The sequence below is a fragment of the Crinia signifera genome, chromosome 1, assembly GCF_055691185.1.
Source record: "Crinia signifera chromosome 1, ASM5569118v1, whole genome shotgun sequence".
NCBI lineage: Eukaryota > Metazoa > Chordata > Amphibia > Anura > Myobatrachidae > Crinia > Crinia signifera.
In genome coordinates this window covers 297,173,968-297,193,426 of record NC_139217.1, presented here as the reverse complement: position 1 = coordinate 297,193,426, position 19,459 = coordinate 297,173,968, and the positions used below count along the sequence as shown (strand labels likewise).

At 41.0% G+C, this 19,459-nt stretch overlaps 1 protein-coding gene across 3 annotated transcripts in view; it reads left to right on the top strand.

Annotated features, from left to right (window-relative positions):
• RIC1 (RIC1 partner of RAB6A GEF complex) overlaps positions 1-19,459 on the top strand; it is a 105,197-nt gene that overhangs the window by 61,726 nt on the left and 24,012 nt on the right. For 2 of the 3 annotated variants that reach the window (XM_083185999.1, XM_083185997.1), the window contains exons 6-14: positions 3,032-3,168; positions 3,982-4,073; positions 6,255-6,343; positions 6,831-6,975; positions 7,572-7,620; positions 8,677-8,820; positions 9,313-9,510; positions 13,761-13,799; positions 16,365-16,475. In XM_083185999.1, the coding sequence (XP_083042125.1) occupies positions 3,032-3,168; positions 3,982-4,073; positions 6,255-6,343; positions 6,831-6,975; positions 7,572-7,620; positions 8,677-8,820; positions 9,313-9,510; positions 13,761-13,799; positions 16,365-16,475 (1,004 nt within the window). The remainder of the gene's footprint in view (positions 1-3,031; positions 3,169-3,981; positions 4,074-6,254; positions 6,344-6,830; positions 6,976-7,571; positions 7,621-8,676; positions 8,821-9,312; positions 9,511-13,760; positions 13,800-16,364; positions 16,476-19,459) is intronic. The other variant, XM_083186000.1, reaches the window with a different exon arrangement.

Sequence of the window (19,459 nt, the reverse complement as noted above, 5' to 3'; positions counted from 1 at the left end):
GGGTAATTCCCCTTACTTCTGGCCTATCTAGTCTAAGTTCCACCTTCCTATTCTATGATATAGTTGTGCCACACGCTCCATTTCCTCTGTAGTGATCTAGAGGGTGCGATCCCCAATGTGTTTTCTGTTTCCATTATATATTGGGATTGGACCCTCGAGATCACTTTTTGGATATGTGAAGGGGTGGTTTGTTTCCAACATTGTGCGAGGGCTGCTCGTGCTGCTCTACATATTTGGCCTAACATATATATCGATGGTTCCCCACTACTTATTTTGGGTACATGGGCATCAAGGCCATTTGGGGGGAGGGGGCTACTACCTGACCCAATACTCTATTTATAAGCTCAAACACCTCTCTCCAGTATTGCTGTATCTTTGGACAGAGCCAAAACACATGGTAGATGTTTCCAACTTCCCCACACTCCCTCCAACAGAAATGTGAGCTTGTGGGCCAGAATAGGTGCAATTTGTCTGGGGTTAAATATAATCTATTTAGTAGTTTGACCTGCATTTCTGTATGGTTCATGCATTTAGACATGTTAAAGGCTGTAGTATATATTATTTCCCATTGTTTATCGTATAGGTAGATATTCATATCTCTTACCCATTTTTGTTGGGCTGTTCTAGAGATTTGGGATGCTTCGATCAGGAGCTTATACCATTTTGAGATACCTCTCCTTTTTCCCAATTTATTCAGTTGGGTCGTAAGTTCGATTGGTGGATAGTCTAATCGATCAAACTCACCTTTCGCTTTACGTATCCAATTCTGTATTTGCATATATTGAAAAAATTCTGACTTAGGCAGATCGTATTGGGTAATTAAGTCTTTAAATGGTATAAGCCTTCCTCCCTCGATTATATCTCCCAATTCCCTCAAGCCCACTGCTGTCCAGTTTAAAATATTCAAGTTTGGAATCATAGCTTTAAGGCTTTCTAGTGATATACTTAGTGTTGGAATAGTTAGTGCGGGGATCTTTGATTTAGTTTTGTCACAGACTTTTAGCATATCTATAACCGTGGGTAACATATGTGCCCTACTTGGTCTCATCGCTTGTGGGACCCATATGAGGTTTTTAGGGAAGGTCCTCCACAAGTGTCTTGTTCTATTTTTGCCCAGATACACGTGGAGGGTTCTTTGAACCATTCCTGCATTTGGGTTAGGGCACACTCTTCCCTATATCTATCCAGGTCTGGTAGAGCCACCCCCCCTCTATGTTTTGGCAATATCATACATGTTCTTGCTAATCTGGGTGGCGCTGTAATTATTAATACATAGGGTCCTTAGCCTGTATACAACTTGTTTACTGCTAGATCTGTTTACTCATTTCACTTAAAATAGAATTAATAAAAGTTAAGTTATACAGGTTGAGTATCCCTTATCCGAAATGCTCGGGAGCACGAGCATTCCGGATAAGGGATTTTTCCGGTTTTAGGAATACATTTTTTTTAGGCATAATTACCTGTCCCCAGGTGGTGCCCCGATGGTCCCTCGGCATCCAGGTTGTCCCCCGGCTTCCACAGCAGGCTTTCAACACCGTCTCCAGCAGTCCCAGGAGTGCATTGCGCGAGTTCCCAGGCGCAATGCACTCCTGGGACCGCTGGAGATGCCGGAGAGAATGCTGAAGGCCTGCCGTGGATGCCGGGGGACTTGGTATGTATAAAAAAAGGGTTAGGGGAAAAAAACTTAAAAATATGAATTATTCCAAAAAAACACGGTTTTTGGAATAATTCTGATACGGGATGTACGGATACGGGATACCTTAATGATCTTAATTGCCATTGATTGGAATGTGATTTGTGATTGCATTTTTTTTTGCTTTTGTATCCTAAACTTGCACAGATTTATTTTTAAACCTCACTGGTCTATACCAAGCAAGTTCATTTTGTTGTAATGGGGCATCTTTGTACTGTATATTTTGAGCCTTATTGGCTTTCTCTGACATTTGGCCCACTGTCTGTAGCTGTGAGTCAGCACCAGGAGGATGACATGACTACTATACAGTTAAGGGATGTTGAAAGGTCAACATTTGTTTGTGCATAATGACAAAACACTGTACGTTGGTATCAAAATAAAAGGAGTTGGTGCTTTATTTACACTAGGCCTTTATTAAAGCTCAAGCCTAAAGCTGGGTACACATATATACAATCGTTGGGCCATTCTTCCGTTCTGGGACGAACCGCCGTTCGATTATATAGGTGTGTACGCTGTCCCCCCTCCCTCTGTATGACCGATAAACGGCCAAAAACGGTCTTGTCTGTCCATACTCAGTCGGTCGAAGGTTCAGTGTTTAATATTCATCTGTCAGGACGGGCCCATATTGGAACAAAAGTGCAGTGTGTATGCACATTTGGTCGATATGCTGGCCGTTCTTGCGATTATATGGCCAAAGCTGGAACGCCCATGTGGGCGTTCTGTAGCTGCATGATCTCTGCTACAGCACAAGAAGCGTTCACCTCTCCCCATGTATATTTAAAGAAATAATCATAATATACATGCACCCCATCTTTATAGCAGTTTGCCGTATCTGTCCATAGTCACTCTGCCTGCTGACTGTAGACACGTACCCTGTCTTTATAGACTGCTGTTCTCTGCACAGCCAGTACTGATATAAAAGATGAAGTCACTTTTGTTTAGTTTCTGTACCCACGCCTCTTTGTTTTGGTATGCCCTTAACCCAGACCATTATGATAATTTTGTGTGTATATATATATATATATATATATATAGCCCAAATTTAGAGAGGGTTTATGGTGGTACAACCTTTTTTCTTGCGACTGTTTGGACGGGAGTACATCGGACGTCGCAAGTAAAATTGTACAGGTGTGTACGCGCGTATCGGCAGGTGTTTGTGGATGGTCCGTCACATCAATGAACGGTCGCAAGAAAACAGGGATATATGCGTACCCAGCTTAATCTCTTTCAAAAGATCTTCAGTCATTTGCATGTTGAAATATATGAAAAAAATAGGACAATCATGCAGGCTCTGATTAGTGCACTGGCTATAACTCCTGTCATTGTGCTCTTTTTCAGCACGTTCATGCCTGGACTTTGGAGATGTGCATATCCGGGACATGGAGTACTGTGTCACTCTTGATGGTTTTGCTGTAGTGTTCAATGATGGCCGTGTTGGTTTCATCACTCCTGTATCAAGTCACCTCACAGCCGATGTAAGAACCAAGTGGCAAGATAAGCCAGCGTATTCTAGTGACAACTATAATGTTGTTGGTTATAGATATGATCACTTTTTCACCACAAAGCGTACATATTTCGTGGTACAATTTTACATTCTGGAAAGGCCTTGTTGGCTATATACTGTATGTTACCTGCATGTGAGGTTCTCTTCCTTTGCACGATGTGGTCACAGTCCTGTCACTTGACATAGTAGTGGTTAATTTGCTCCATTCATGTAATGTCCCAAACCATTGTTTGTTATACAATAGTTTTTGCGGTACTTGTGTAGTTTCATGGCGCCGTGCGTCTGAGTCCCCTTGCGTGGCTCGATTCGCTCGCCCACGCTGCGGGCTTGGTTGCTCGCCACGCTATCTGAAATCAACTCCATGCCAACATGGATAGTGGGGTATGAACTATTCATGTTGGCATGGAGTTAAGTTACTTTATTTTAGATAAATAATTCTGGCGCTGTGAAACTACACAAGTACCGTTTTTGCATATTTATGTTTTATAATACATACAGTATACCAGTAACAATTGTGAATTTGTAGCAGGGTTGTGGCCTACACTGATCTAAATAATGAATGCCTATTGCTATTCGCTATTGCTTTCTTGTACTGCAAGAACAACCGTGTGGTGTTACTGCAGCAGCTGGAACAATAGATACTTTCATAAGCTCCCCTGCCTGCTTTTTTGTGGTTATTGAAGCTTCAATGTCTTTTGTTGAATTCTAATGTCTGCTTGCTGCAAACTATTAATACAAATTTTCAAATGGCTAACTATGTTTTTGTGTATAACAATTGTTTCAGCAGATCCATGGGGTTTGGGCTCAAGATGTTGCTGATGGAACATGCGTGGCTGTAAACAATAAATACAGATTGATGGCGTTTGGATGTGCTAAGTAAGTTAGATATTGTCACGCCTACAAATTTTTTTTCGGGAGGGCCAAAAATCTATGCTTAAGCATTACATAAGCGACTTTGATTTCATTCTAGAGAAATAATTCAGTTTGTGGCCATGTTCTTAGACAAACAAGTACAGCATTTAAAACAAAACAAAAACCTAAAGGACACGAACAAAACAACAAAGAAAAGTTTAAGGATAGTGTTTGCCCCAAGACCATTTCTGAAGGTGTTGGGTGAACATTAAAGTCAGTGGCCTAACTAGAAATTTTCACGACAAGGCATATCAGGGGGAGGAGTGAGGTCTGAACATGGGAGCCCAAATGTACCCTCGCCGGCTCTCTTCCCTCACCAAGCTTCCTGTTTACTAAAGGCAATGGATGGTGATGTGGATAGTGACAATGCTGTACAACTAAGCTTGTTCTGCCCCCTGGCAATGCGTGTTTGGTCATCAGAGGTCTTTAAGCACACTAGGATCTAGCATCTACCTTCCTTGACAGGCGCTACCAATCTAGGTGGACCTCTAGCATGTGTTGCCTCCCAAGCTGCAGACATTTTTAGGGGGACATTTTAGCAGATGAATAGCCCCCAGCCCCAAAGCCACTGCCTGGTCTGTAATGGTATTGCTTAGCCACTGATTATTTCCAGTATATCATGACTGTGGTCTATCTAAAAGAATGTACAGACTTATGCTTTAAATAAAAACTTTTAATATTATTGGTTGTATCAAAGCTGCTCATTCCTCATTCCCCATTTTGCAGTCCATTCTTCCCTAGTTCATTCTCATGCGTCTCTGAATTTGAGTCTCATCATAATCTTGAGAAGCTAGAGGAAGTGGTGCTGACAAAAAATACAGCACTGCAGTTTCTGTTCTCTGTTCTGCAAATAATATGTGCATAGTGAAGTGACACTTTCCCAGACTGATTCTTGGGAACATTGAGGCGAGGATTCAGCATTGTGTATTATATAGTGCAATACCCAATGACCGGTATAGTAAGAAGTACTTCAAATAATTACACTTGAACCTACAATTAAATAAAAAGCTTTGAAATACATAAAACATGGCTAGCAAAAAGTATTTCCCTCGTTTAATGTGTACAAGTGGTACGAACTGCTTTAGTAACTGTTTAACTCATACATTGGTTATAATAACTTGTATATTGTGGTGGGTGGTGGCACACTGCCTCCTGAGTAAAACACCCTGTATTTACCCCATGGTGTAGCTTTCACCTTTTCACTTACAAATAGACAGCTATTACCCCATGCTGCCATCACCTAACACAGTGGTTCCCAACCCTGGCCCTCAAGTACCCCCAACAGTGCACGTTTTCCAGGTCTCTACACAGAATCACAAGTGAAATAATTGGCTCCACCTGTGGATCTTTTAAAATGTGTCTGAATAATCTGTGCACTTGCTGGGTGACCTGGAAAATGTGTACTGTTGGGGGTGATTGAGGACCAGGGTTGGGAACCATTGACCTAGCACACTGCAATGATGATCAGTTACTTTGTGAGTCTGTCATACATTATACTGCATCCTGCTTTCATACGTTACAGGTATGCAGCTACTTTCTCATGACCTGAACAACTAGTTGAACCTTAGTCATGCATTTCACAGATTTAATTAAACTAAGATTGAAATGGTCTAGACAGAATTCATATACAGTATTTGTCATTCACGAAGGAGTCATTCATACAGCAGTAAAGTAGGGAATCTAAGCCAAAGGTTTGGCGTACTGGCTCCGCAGCCCTGAAATATATGAAACCACAACTTTTGGTTTTAACCCTTTGAGGTCCGCACCAAAGAAAGTTTATTATAACCGATTTCTCAACTGTTTGGCAGAGGCCTATATCTCAAAAACTGTGGGGTCTCATTTTGAACTATTGATTGTTGTTGATTGTTGTTGGATGTTGTTAATATTATCCTCAGTGAATAAAAAATGCAAAGATTTTTTTTTTCTTTTGCTTTTTTTGTGATGCGGACCTCAAAGGGTGAATGGCCCCAGAAAGTGGTTTATTAGCAGTTCATTACCACTTGATACCAGGCCAGGAGATGGCCAATTAGATGTTATATTCACGTTTTAGTAGCGGAAATATTTGCCAATGAACTGTTTCACAATTAGAAACCTGACCTGGTCAATTAACGAGAATGTACTTTTCTCATCTTCCCCCTATTGCAGTGGATCTGTGCATGTATATACAATAGATAACGCGACTGGTGCTATGCAGCTTTCTCATAAATTGGAACTTACTCCCAAACAGTATCCAGGTAAGAACTTACTATTACACAATGCATCAGGAAATAAGTATTGGTTTCGCAAGTTTAAACTTCTTTTTCATTTTTTTTTTCATTTTGAATCCATAAACTATTTGAATTTATATTATTCATCATTTAACCCTTGCCTGGCTTGTTCCCATAAGATCATAGTTACATCTGATGCGAGTAAGTCTGTTATACCCATTGGCGAATGCTGAAAGACTATCTTCCAGCAGCTGCCAGGCATAGAGGCACATTGCCACCCTCCTGACTCCCTCCAATCACCCTGTCCTTTCCTCTCTCCTTGGCCACAGTGAAGGATGACACGGTTTTCTTTTTTTACACAATTTTTTTTTTATTTGAATTAATATAACAAATGTTACAGACACTGGTATTTTAAGCATATATTTTCACATCTCTCACAGATGTTGGCACTCAAAAGGTAAAATGGATTTTATTTTTCATAATGTAAGCAATATGTCTGGTTCATCTGCATTAGATATCTGGAACAAGACTGGATCAGTGAAGCTGCTAAGGTGGTCACCGGATTACAGTGTTGTCATGGTGACTTGGGAATGTGGTGGACTTTCCCTGTGGAGTGTATTTGGGGCACATCTGATTTGTACTCTTGGGGGAGACTTTGCGTAAGTAATCACATGCTGCTTCTGCCTGCATTGTCATACCTGTGTTTATCTCCTATTGTTCTGACAGGGACCCATTCACTGAAAAGAGTGTTCTCATGTGGAAATGTATAATGCTTGTAATTTAGCAGATACAGAAATTCTAATCCGCTGGATTTTACATCCCTCTTGTTATGCTTGAATTACTTTTTTTTTTTTTTTTTCATTCCTTGTAGTTTTGAAAGCTCTTAATTTGAATAATTCCAATTTTCCACAAATGTCTATTTTCCTTTCTTCTACTTATTATGATTAAATAAATCAACTGTGATGTTAAAATGTAAATAGTTTTGTTGCTTGGAGGCACAGTGAAAATAATTTAGCCGTATAAAATGTTTCCAGCCGTCAGATGTTCCATAAATTACATTTAAAGGGACTAGAAAGTGACAATAATGCAAACACGTGTACGTTTTAGGTCTGTGTTTAGTATTGATTTAGACAACTTTTTATACAATTTTAATTTTATTTAAAACAAAAGCTTATGTGACCTTTGTCTTAAATGAAGGCTATTTGGATTTATTTGCTTGTATATTTCTTCTTTAGTTCAATCTTTGTCTTTTCAGTTACAGAGCAGATGGTACCAAAAAAGAGACTTTGAGAATTAGCTCAATGGTAAGTAAAAGGTAGACAGATAAAAGTCAACATAGTTTTTGCCTTTTGGGGGGGGGGGGGTCACTTTCTATTTGTAAGAACATGGACACCCATGAATCCCCTCGCATGGATATTCGGATACGGGATACTCAACCTGTAGTAATGAAAACCGTTAATTAACACAAGTGTCACATAAAACATGTTCCTTTTTATGTTATATTAATTAAAGCTGACTTGTTTCTACCTCTCCAAAGCCAGTGGAATGTATTTAATTTTGCGCCAAGTGCCTTAAAGTGGTATAAGTTTTTAAATCTATTCTAGAGTCCATCTAGAACCTATTCCTAATTATTTATGTGACTCTTATGCATTAAGGAACTGTTTTGATTATTATTATATACTTTTAATGGTCTTATGTAAAATGCATTATCCTATGTTTAATATTATTGTAATATGCTTATGAAATCAATCACCCAGATAACTACGTTTTGTTTATATTAGAAAAAAATGTAATTACTCCACTGGCACAAGGCTAGCATAATAAGGCTAAACCAATACAATTCATTTTTTATTTACTTTTGTAGAAATAGGATGGTATGTAGAGTACTAGTTACGAGCCCGCCCAAAATGCCATAACAACAGAAAGGTAAAGGGGCAGATGTATTTAAGCCTGGTGAAGAGATAAATTGGACGGTAATAACGCACCAGCCAATCATCTCCTAACTGTCATTTTTCAAACATAGCTTATTGGTTGTTCCATTAGCTCCTTCTTTATCCCAACTGCATCTCTTCACCAGGCTTAATACATCTTCTCCAATGTGAGCACTAGCAGCTGTGCACACTTGAACAGAGCAACACTTGATTTTCTCTGTTGAGCTCCATCTAGTGGTCTCAGATGTACACAACATTTGAATTTCACCCATAGAAGTGAGGAGCAGCGTTAGCCTTTTATTGTATTTGCCAAGTGGTCGGCTTAACCCATATATACCCCAAAAATTCACCTTTACATAATATTCAGGTGATGCGCGGATGTTGGCTCTAATTCATAGGTTTATGTGTGGATTTGTCTGTTTAATGCAGTGCTGGGGACCAGAAGGCTACCACTTGTGGGCTATTGCTGCAGACTCCAGTGGACAAGCATCAAGTGACAAAGCTGTTCCTAAGCAATCTGGAATACTCCAATTTCAGTTCATTAAGAGTGCCCTTACTGTGAACCCCTGCATGGTCAGTGCTTTTATCATTTTTGTTCCTCTAAAATTAGGCTGCTGAATTTACAGTTGGCAAATAAGATTAGCCGGCATCATGCTGATTTATTTGTGACTGTGGCGTAAAGTAAGTTGTCGAACACTTTAGCTTTTAAGCAAATGTACTTTTTTTAATGATTAGAAATATAACGGTTTTAGTTTGACATTTTAAATGTTTACATTTGTGTTCTGACAAAAATAGTCCACAACATATCCCCCTGCACTTTTGTTTTAAAGGGAATATATGTCTGCTTCCCCCAATGCAGAGCACTGTTGTGCCATACAAATCAATTCAAATAATTATAACAAAAAGCTTACTGGTTCCTTTGTTAGAGAAGAACAATAATGTTGCGTTCCTTCCCATTTTGAACATTTGAACAACCACAATCATTTCATGTGGTTTTGTAACTTTGAATTGCATTTAAAGCCTTAATGTTCAGTTCTCTTTAAATTTCACTGTATTCTTTTACAGAGCAACCAAGAACAAGTATTGCTTCAAGGAGAAGATCGCTTGTACTTGAACTGTGGGGATGCAACTCAGACACAACATGTTAGAAGTCCATCCTTACACCCCGAGTCTTTGCCTGACAGAAGTCCGTTCCCTGTAGGAAGTGTAGATTCTCAGGGCTTAAGCTCTTTACTTGGACACAGACACTGGCACATTGTGCAGGTATTTACTTTTTTTATTTAAACAAAAGTCTTATGGGGTTTATACACCTGCAGTATATCCAGAGAGTCCCCCGGTCCCCTGACCATCTCGTTGGGGGATTTGAACAGCCATAAAAACTCCAATTCCCTGATCCCTGCGGGGATTTTTTTGCAGCTTAATGTCTTTGAACTGGCACATCTGGTTGGAGGAACGGTGGATGGAGGATGGAGCTCGCAGATGTATGGGCTCCTTTAAGGCCTCCATACTCTGTGCAATTTACCTGTAATTTGGGCTGTTTTCCTATGATTGCAGCAATCAATAGCAGGAAAAGAGCCCAAATTGCAGGTGACTTACAGCAGGTCAGATGGGAGGCATGGTCCCGTGTACATCTCGCCAGACCCTCCGAGTCACCCCGTCTGCAGAAGCAATCTCTCGGATTGTTTCTGAGCTGGGCAGGCTTGGCTGAATCGCATGCAAAAAGACTGTGTGCAATATATCGCATGGGATCCTGCTGCCTTCCCTAATGACTTCTCCAAGGGGAGACGTCACCCTAATGTATGGGGGCATATAGTGAAGCTATTAAAAGATCTCTGTTTTTTCAATTTATCTCATGTGGTAAAGTTTACCAAATTCATTGATAAATGAAACCAACAAAGCAGGTTGGTCTGGAAGATAGTTCTTTTATTAAGAGTTGGTACCTACTCAGCTTGTTGTAAAGTGATAGTGCTCGATGTTGTTCTTTTTATGTCCGAAAATACTAGCTGTGAGACACCTACTACCGCTCATATGCTGCACTTACCAGCCATGCATTTTCCCCCTTTCCAAGATATAATCGGGGTGGAGGTTGCACAACCCCCCATTTTAGAATCCTCATACAATATGACTGGGCAGGCATAATCTGATCCATATTATCAGTTGTAGTATGGTAATATTACCACACCAAACTCCTTTCTTTGTGCAGTAGGAACATGGTATGCTACAGTGACACTCTTCTTTAACCCCATCATTTACTAACCTCTCATCTTGACCTTTAAAAACATTATGGAGGACACAGTGTTATGACAGTGTTGAGGGAAATCTCTAGTGATGCCAAATGTTGATACCACTAGGATTCTTGTTGGTGTTTTTTTTTTTTTTTCCTTGTGCTTGCTAGCGATTGTTTAAGTTATACCATACATGGAAATTTTCATGAAGGTCGTTGCATATCCATGATAAGTTACAGTGGTTTAAGCACCACCATGCTAGATAGGTACAGAGCAGGTAGCTTTCCACCTGCCCCCTGAGGGCTGTATATATAAGTGCTTGTTCTTTTTCCTGATTTTCTTCTATTGCTAGCTCAAGTCAGGTATTATTATTATTATTATTATTATTATTAAACCTTTTGTGCCATTGAATGCATGTGCTTACCTTCCTTTTTATTCTGGGTTGCATATCGTGGAAACTGGTGGATGTCCTGGCTACTGAGGGTGCTTCATGTCTGCTATGTGCAGCCTTTGCAGCACTGAGAAAAGATTTGAACCTCATTTGCAGAGCATCTTCTGTGAGCACTGTATAGCTGTGGTTCCTAGCCCCTGTCCTCTAGTACCTCCAACAGTTCACGATTTCCAGGTCACCTGTGGATTTTTAAAATGCGACAGTTGGTGATACACTGCTTGGGTGACTTGGAAAATGTGAACTGTTAGGGGTACTTGAGGACATAGGTTGGGATCCACATCTTTTCCCCTACAACCACATACAATTCCAGACCACAGAGATGCAGCTACACATCCATCCACTCCAGATAAGTCCTTAAAAGTTCATATATCTTCATTTATACACTGCATATGGTAATAGGCTGCTGTAATAAAGTTGTTTCTTAGAACACAATTGGTAAATAAGATTTATTCTGCAGAACATAATTTATTGATAAATAAGTAAACAGAGTATTTGTCACACTCCAACAAACAGAATATGAGTCTGATATAGAGTTGATCGCTAATGTGCGAATCTGCGATCTGTTCGCTTATCCAATGTCTGTGCAAGTGTATGGATCATCAAATCAAAATAGCAACAGAAATCGTGAAAATATCTAATTGCGATGATCTCGCATTTTGATTGCCAAAGTCTGCATTTGGGGGGTGGCAACCTGCCGTATTCAGGGAATGTTCAATAAAAGTAGGCATGGCCATACGGTTTAATGGAGTGTGTGTGTGTGTGTGTCAGCTTGTTTCTCTCGCAGAGTTTTAGAAGGGTCAGACTTACATTTGCACAGACTGAAAAAATCATTCAATGGTGAGTGAATTGCATATGGATGTGTGACAGGATTACCGGACAGCAATATTTTCACAATTCACTGTCCGATTTAAACATGCAATTATCGGCACATTTGAAGATGAGCGATCAAGTCTGAGCAAGGCCCAATATGCAACTCTGTTTAAATCAGATATTGTGTATTTGTTTTATTATGTAACCTGTTTGTGTGGCATCAATCTGTTTGTTTAGCTGTTATGTATGTGGCATAACATCATGTGATTTCAGAGTATAAAACGAGCTCCACAGCTTACAATGGAGCTTTACTTTTGGACAGCAAATGACTGTCTGCTTATGATCTTCAGTTCGCTACTGTGTAAGGGATCAACCTTTTATAAAGTTTGTCCCAAGTGTATGTGTAGGGTTAAAAAAAAAATTTACACCCAGTTTTTGTAGGGTATAATACACAAGTTGTTTTCCCGAGATATGGCTATATGCTTGTATGCATTTTTGTGTGAGTATCCCACAGCCATGTGCGTGGAGATGATTGATACTGCCTTGCTGCAAACTGCCATATCCTTTGTTGGTGCCTTATTGATGATGAACTCCTTTTATCCAGCTGATAGAAGTGGCTATGTATAAACATAGAGGGAAATACAGATCTCATGTAGGCATTTGATGTACTCCTAATGTAAACCCAGCTTACTGCTGCCCATGCCAACCTATACGTATCTTGCGATATAGATATGTCGGCATGGACTGTACACTGATTTTCTATGCTACAGTTTTCATCAGAAATCACATCTTATACGTGCCAACGCAACACCTGACCCAGACCCTTCAAACCCAGTTTTCATTAGGAGCTGTTGATTGCTATCTCTGGTACATAATGAACTGATTCATATAAAGAAAGGACTTCATTTTTAAAAAGTCTTTAGCCCCAAAGCAAAACATTATACTATTGAACATTTATAGGGGTTATTATAGTCTTTTCGCACCGGGACCGATGTTTGGCACATGCGCAGCCGCATTTCAACATTGTGAGTGTGGGGCGGTGACAGATAGTCACGCCAAGCGTTTCATGGGTGCTACAATGAAAACACTGTGCGTTCCCATGGAAATCGCCCAGTGACATGGGCGCCAGGGGCAGCAGTTGACAGCTGCCCGCCTACTTCCTTCCGAATGCCCACGCACATCTAAGGTTACCTCAGAGTAACCTTAGATGTACGTGTGCCTTCCACATCATTCAATGGTTGGCGACCATTGAATGCTGTGGGTGCTCCCCCACAATCTGCGAATGGATGTTAATATAAAACATCCATTCGCAGGGCGGCATCTGGACTCGCAATGCTGCAATTTATCAGCCTTGCGATTCAACCAAAATAAGGCCCATAGTGTATGTGACATACAATACACTTTTGTTGTAAGTTACAAGATACTGTAGCTTTCCATTTTGAATGAAATCTAATGCATTGACAGGCAGCGTGCTAATACGTGTGGTGTGGAGCTTCACTCTAAAGCTATCTGTATGATTGCTTTTGGCTTGCAGCTAATAACTACAATTCCTGGATAGTGATAGTGAGAACGTGTCCAACAGGTTGCATGCATCATCTCCACCGCTCTCAAATGACGGCAGCATGGTATAAATGATAAATGTCACACGTCTTCACTCTGTCACCAGTCTGCAGGGAAATCATTCCACTATGAATAAGTAAACAGGGTTGACTCTCAGAGCCTATGGGGACTTTAATTTTACATACATTTCTTATACTATACTATTATACTACTTATGGTATTTACAATGCATATGAAATAATAGGAATTTTACCAAACATTACTGTAATAGTATCTAAATATATCTATTATAATACTAGTATGGAAGGCTCTAAATAAACCTATAAATTAAAATATTATAGCTATATTCAGTATTTTACATATGTTTTCACTATCCTAACACTGAGAAACCAATGTTCTCTTTAGTTGTGTTGCTTTATCAGTCACTGTAGTGTCACCATATTTAACCTCTTCTGTTTTACTTCTAGGTACACAGCACCTACCTTGAGAGTAATTGGCCAATCAGGGTGAGTAGTTAATTTTCCCAGTTCTGAAAATTTTTCATAGTTTACTATTCATTTGGGCATCTCAGTGGTTCCCTTCTATTTTCATGGACAGACTTATTTGATTGCTGTTTTATATATGGTACCACATCATAGTCCTCCTCTAAGCAGTATACCTTAGAGAAATATTTCCCCCTTAATGCCTTATGAAGCAATTTTGTAACTACGTTTGTAACTGAAAAATCTATGTTATGCTGCCCATACATTTATGCGATCAGATGTGATGCAATATCGCAATGCGATGTCCCATCGCATCTGATCGTATCAAGTGGTGCCCAGTGCAGCACCCGAGGTCACATGTCATCCTGCGATGGACATCGGCTGCTTGAAGAGGGGTGGTGTGGGGCTGTCTAGGCGGGACCGGAGCTGGGAACCATAGCAGTGGAGCTTTCGGGCGGCGGGACTTAGCAGCAGCAGAGACTTTGAAACACTGGACGGCCTTCTGATTGGCTGAGAGAGCTCTCTTTTAGCGGCCTCAGCCAATGAGAGGGCCGTCCAGTGTTTCAAAGTCTCTGCTGCTGCCGCGGCCAAGTCCCGTCGCCTGAAAGCTCCACCACTCTGGTCCCCGCTACACAGCCACCATGCCTCCCCAGCATTAAGGTACCGGCTCCCCACCAGCGTTCCGTTCCGCATCCCGCTCCCCGAACTCGCCACTGATTGCATTCGAGGAATCGCATGCGGTTAAAAACCATATGCGATTGCTCATGCAAGTCGATAGATATTATGTGCAGCTCATAATATCTATTGATGGGAAATTCGATGGCATGCCTGCGCATCGTGTTGATTGTCAGTTTAAAAATGCATGCGATCATTCGATTTATCGGCCAGATGTGGCCGAAATCGAATGATTGCATGTGATATCTCACATATGTATGGGGCAGCATTACTGTTAAATGTTTCCAATTAAGCAGTCCACAATCAGCAAAGCCAGATAGGATGATGTTATGTCAACCTTCTAAAGATGTTGACATATGGCCTTACCTGTCAGCCATCTGGATACAGAAATTTTGGGTGCTCTTTACCTAGAACGGTGCCCACGATTTTGATCTTAGGCACGCAAGCTAAAAAATCGCGTCGGTCGCATCGCATGCGGCCAAAAAATCACATGCGATGCGACCGACGCGATTACCGCGATTTTACATAGGGAACAATGTTAAATGGCCCAATTGACCCGATTTTACATAGGGAACAATGTTAAATGGCCCACAGACCCCAAATAGCCACCCTGAAGTGTGAAATAGCCCCCCCAATTGTTAACGCCACCCCACGATCAACGTCAACCCGAAGCGTGGCGAGCCCGCGAGGGGCGGCGGTACGCGTCCTCCGACCTTTTCATACCCCCGCTATCCAAGTCGGCGTGGAGTTGAGAATAGAAAGTGTGGCGAGCGCAGCGAGCCACCGAGCCCGAAGCATGGCGAGCGGACGCGGATACCTTCACAGGTATCCGCGTCCCCTCGCGGGCTTCACATGTATCTGCATCCCCTCGCGGGTCTCGCTACGCTCGCCACGCTTCGGGCTCGCTGCGCTCGCCACACTTTCTGTTCTCGACTCCACGCCGACGTGGATAGTGGGGGTTTGAAAAGGTTGGAGGACGCGTACCGCCGCCCCCTCGCGGGCTCGCTGCGCTCGCCACGCTTCGGGTTGACATTGATCGTGGGGTGGCGTTAACAATTGGGGGGGCCATTTCACACTTCAGGGTGGCTATTTGGGGTCTGTGGGCCATTTAACATTGTTCCCTATGTAAAATCGGGTCAATTGGGCCATTTAACATTGTTCCCTGCGGTAATCGCGTCGATCGCATGCGATGCGACCGACACAATTTACATTTTAACATGCATTTCTATGTAAAATCGCAGGCATCGCATAGGTCGCATCGCATGCCATTATAATGGCATGCGATGCCCGCGATGGGCGCCGTTCTAGGTAAAGAGTACCAAATTTTGTAAATAAGGTGATGCTTTGGGCATTTGCTTTGTAGTTATTTCTTTGCATTTTTTCTATTTGTATGATGTAATGTATATACGTGTCTACATGTGATACAAGTTGCGCTATACATAACGCGTAAGCTCTGTGTTACTCTGTAGCACTTGTCTTTTTTTGCTACTTTTTTTTTTTGGTAAACATCGCAATCACAAGCAGCTTCTGCTGATTTAAAATATGTTGCATGTCTATATTCAGTGTGTGTCTGTGATTATAACATTACAATGTTTTCCTGGAAAACAGTGTAATGTATCATTTTGTATGCAGATACAGCTGCAGTCACACGCTGAATGTAGAAATGCGCTTATTATATGAATCAGCAAAAGCTGCTTGTGTCTCTTTTATACCTCTGTGTTTTGCAAATAAGAAAATATTTAACAGAAAAAAACTCAATACCCTTATAATCTACTGCCATGGCATGACTATAAGGTCTTTTTTTAAGTAAAAGAAGGATAGCTGTACATGGACACATCTCTACAGTTATTTTAAATGTTTTTATTTTTTGTTGTAATCGATGCATTTCAGGTAATTGGCTTCCTCTCTTTACAGTATGCTGCCATAGACAAGACTGGGCAAAATGTGGCTGTTGTTGGAAAATTTGGATTTGCACATTACTCATTGCTCACAAAGAAGTGGAAGCTTTTTGGAAATATTACTCAAGTGAGTTATCTGTAGGCATTAGTCCTATGTAAGCACTAGGTGGCCTGTGTAAGATGTTGCATGTAAATAAAATACAATAAATGTTATAGTGAGGTTGGTGGTTTGTAGTAGGATGGAAGAAGAACCAGTTCATTTGTAGCCCTTTCGAGTAGCCGAGCAAAACTGATCATCTTAGCTGTGGCTTATCAACACATCCAGGGAAAGAACTCTAGGGCAAAGTCAGACTTTAGCTTTGAATTTTTAACAAACAATACAATGTGCAATTCTAAATTAACAATTACCCACAAGCAGAGAACCTAATCTTTAAAAAGGTGCCTCATTTATCAATTTTGGTTAAGTATGAAGGGAGGAAATGATATTTTCACCAAAAATTACCTTCTAGAAATAATATATATGATTTTTAATGTGGATAGGTGCAAAAAAAATAATATAGCCAAGGACAGACTGGGCGGTATGACAGCCCTGGCATATTCTTATGAACACACAAAAAGGGTGTGGTCACAGCTCACAGGGGCATGCTAAAAGAGTAATCTAGGCCTGCCCTCGTGGCACGCCCCAATCGCTCTATAGTATTCCTGGTGGCAAAGCCGTGTACTCAGTCTGCTCCTGTCTATGAGCTGGGCAGCCGAGTGGATTGTCCGGAGGCTGAACTAATTGGACAGTCCCAGAACATCAAGCCATCAGACCTTCTGGCATTTGCCAAAAGTGCCAGATGAGCAGTCTGGTCCAGAATATAGATACAGATAGTGGTAGATGCTCAAATTAGTTCAGTAAAACTTTTCAGGTGCATTCAAGGGAGGGGTTAATACTTAGTAAGTAACAAGACATTGGTTCCCCCGGCACACTGAATAGTTTTAGCAACCAATCTTGAACACTACATGATAATCTAATTCAGAGATATTGGTTACATATACCTGCGCAGGTGTATGACATGCCCCCAAGCCGCGTCAAGGCTTCTCTGTATATTGGGGGTCCCTAGCGCTATATCTAGGTGCAGGGTGTGGCACCCCAAAAACTATCATAAGCTAGGAGGCCCAGTGCGGCATGCCAGTGATATACGAAGTGTTAATAATTAGTGATAGGAAGCCGAAGCTATACATAAGGAGAGAGATAAATGTAATTAAAATAAGAGATAGTGTTAGTGAGGGAAAAGTGTTAATAGAATGTAAGGGCATGCCGCACTAAAGCCACCCAGCCCAACCAGTCCAGGGGCACCGCACCCCACACCAGTGTTACCCTAATATGGTCCAGAATGGTCCAGAATATAGCTTAGCCCTGTTTTCCTACTAGAGCATTGTGCTGAATATGAGCTGGGCCTGATTTGCACCCCACCACTGTATCTCTCTTCTAGAATAGTGTCTACAACAAAGCCTTAGGGCTATTTCACACGCTCCGGCTCCTGCCGTGCGGCGAAAAGCCATGCTGCACACCATAGTTAATAATGGACACAAATGTGTCCATTCACACGGGACGGCCACAGCCCTGCCGCCCGGTTGCAGCCGGATCCCACCACTGGAAGGGACGGCTGCTGGGCTGTGGCCATCCCCACCATTGTAAACTGCTGTGTGCGGCACAACTTCCTTGCCGTGTGGGGTTTCGCCGCCCGGCAGGAGCCGGAGCATGTGAAATAGCCCTTATTCCACACTTCTTATTTATGGAGGTTTCCTGTGCACAAAGTAGTTTTCTTGCCAGTCATGGAAGTTTTCCAGCTATTGTCTCTTGCTCACACTAATGTTCCTTTCAACCCCTCATGCATATTTATTTGCAAATTTTGTGGGAGGGGTTTTCAGTGAGTACAAAAAAAACAATGAAATCTAAAGATAAATGGGATATACAATATATTTTCTAAAGTGATATTTAAATTTTGAGCCTAAACTTTAAAAAAAAATAAAAAAAATTAAGACATCACATTGGAATTGAGTGAAAGCAAATCACTGTACAATTATGGTATAATCAAGACCGTGAAGGTTTCTGTACAAGCAAATGGCAGTCATAGAAATGGTGACACCTGTGGGACAGAGGCTTGTGCTCCAGAGCATAACTAGAATTTAGCTATAAGGACTAAAGCCCCATACACACTATAAGATTGTCTTTGCAATCTGACTGAATGGAATAAAAATGTGGAATTTTTGGGAAACAAATCAGTCAACCATTTGTTCCCAAAAACTGGAAAATGGACAGAAGCAGTCATCTGCATAAATTGATTTAACAAATTTGTCTGACCATTTTTGTCTGTTTCAGAGCAAATGGTCAATTGTGATTTGCTCAAAATTTTTTCCATATTTTCTTGCCAGCCAGATTGGAAAGATGATCTTCTAGTGTGACATATTATACAAGTATATAAACTTTTGAATGGAAAGTGAAGAATTATACACTCCGGTCAAAGTTACTTGGATTGTAAAGAGCCAGTATGTTACATAGTGATAGATCCTCAGCATGGTCTTCCAGCATTTGTGGAGTTTTACATAGTGATATAGTTAGACAACACATGACAAACATGGTTATGTAAAAAAACAACAACAAAAAAAACAGTTTAGAATACATCTTAAAATAACCACACATAAAGCAAACTAGATGTACAGTACCTGTAGGTTATTTTCTACTTCAAATTGTGTTTCTATGAGAATTGTCTTTACCAACAGATCTACATCATCATCTGTAGCTAGCAGTAGGCTTTCTACAGAATCCTAGGTTTTGGTCAGATTTACTTTATTTGGATATAACTATAATATATCTAAAAGGAAGATACATGACAAAGTCTATGCGCTTTGTCCCACAAGTGAGTGAAGCCATCACATTTCCACCAGATGTGGAAGAGGGATGCGGTCATTTGGTCTACTGCATTATGGTAGAAAGTCATTAGGTCGAATCCATTAGGTCGACATGCTAAAAGGTCGACATGACTCTAGGTCGACATGGGAAAAGGTCGACATGATTCTAGTTCGAAAGGTCATTAGTTCGACAGGTCATTAGTTCGACAAGGT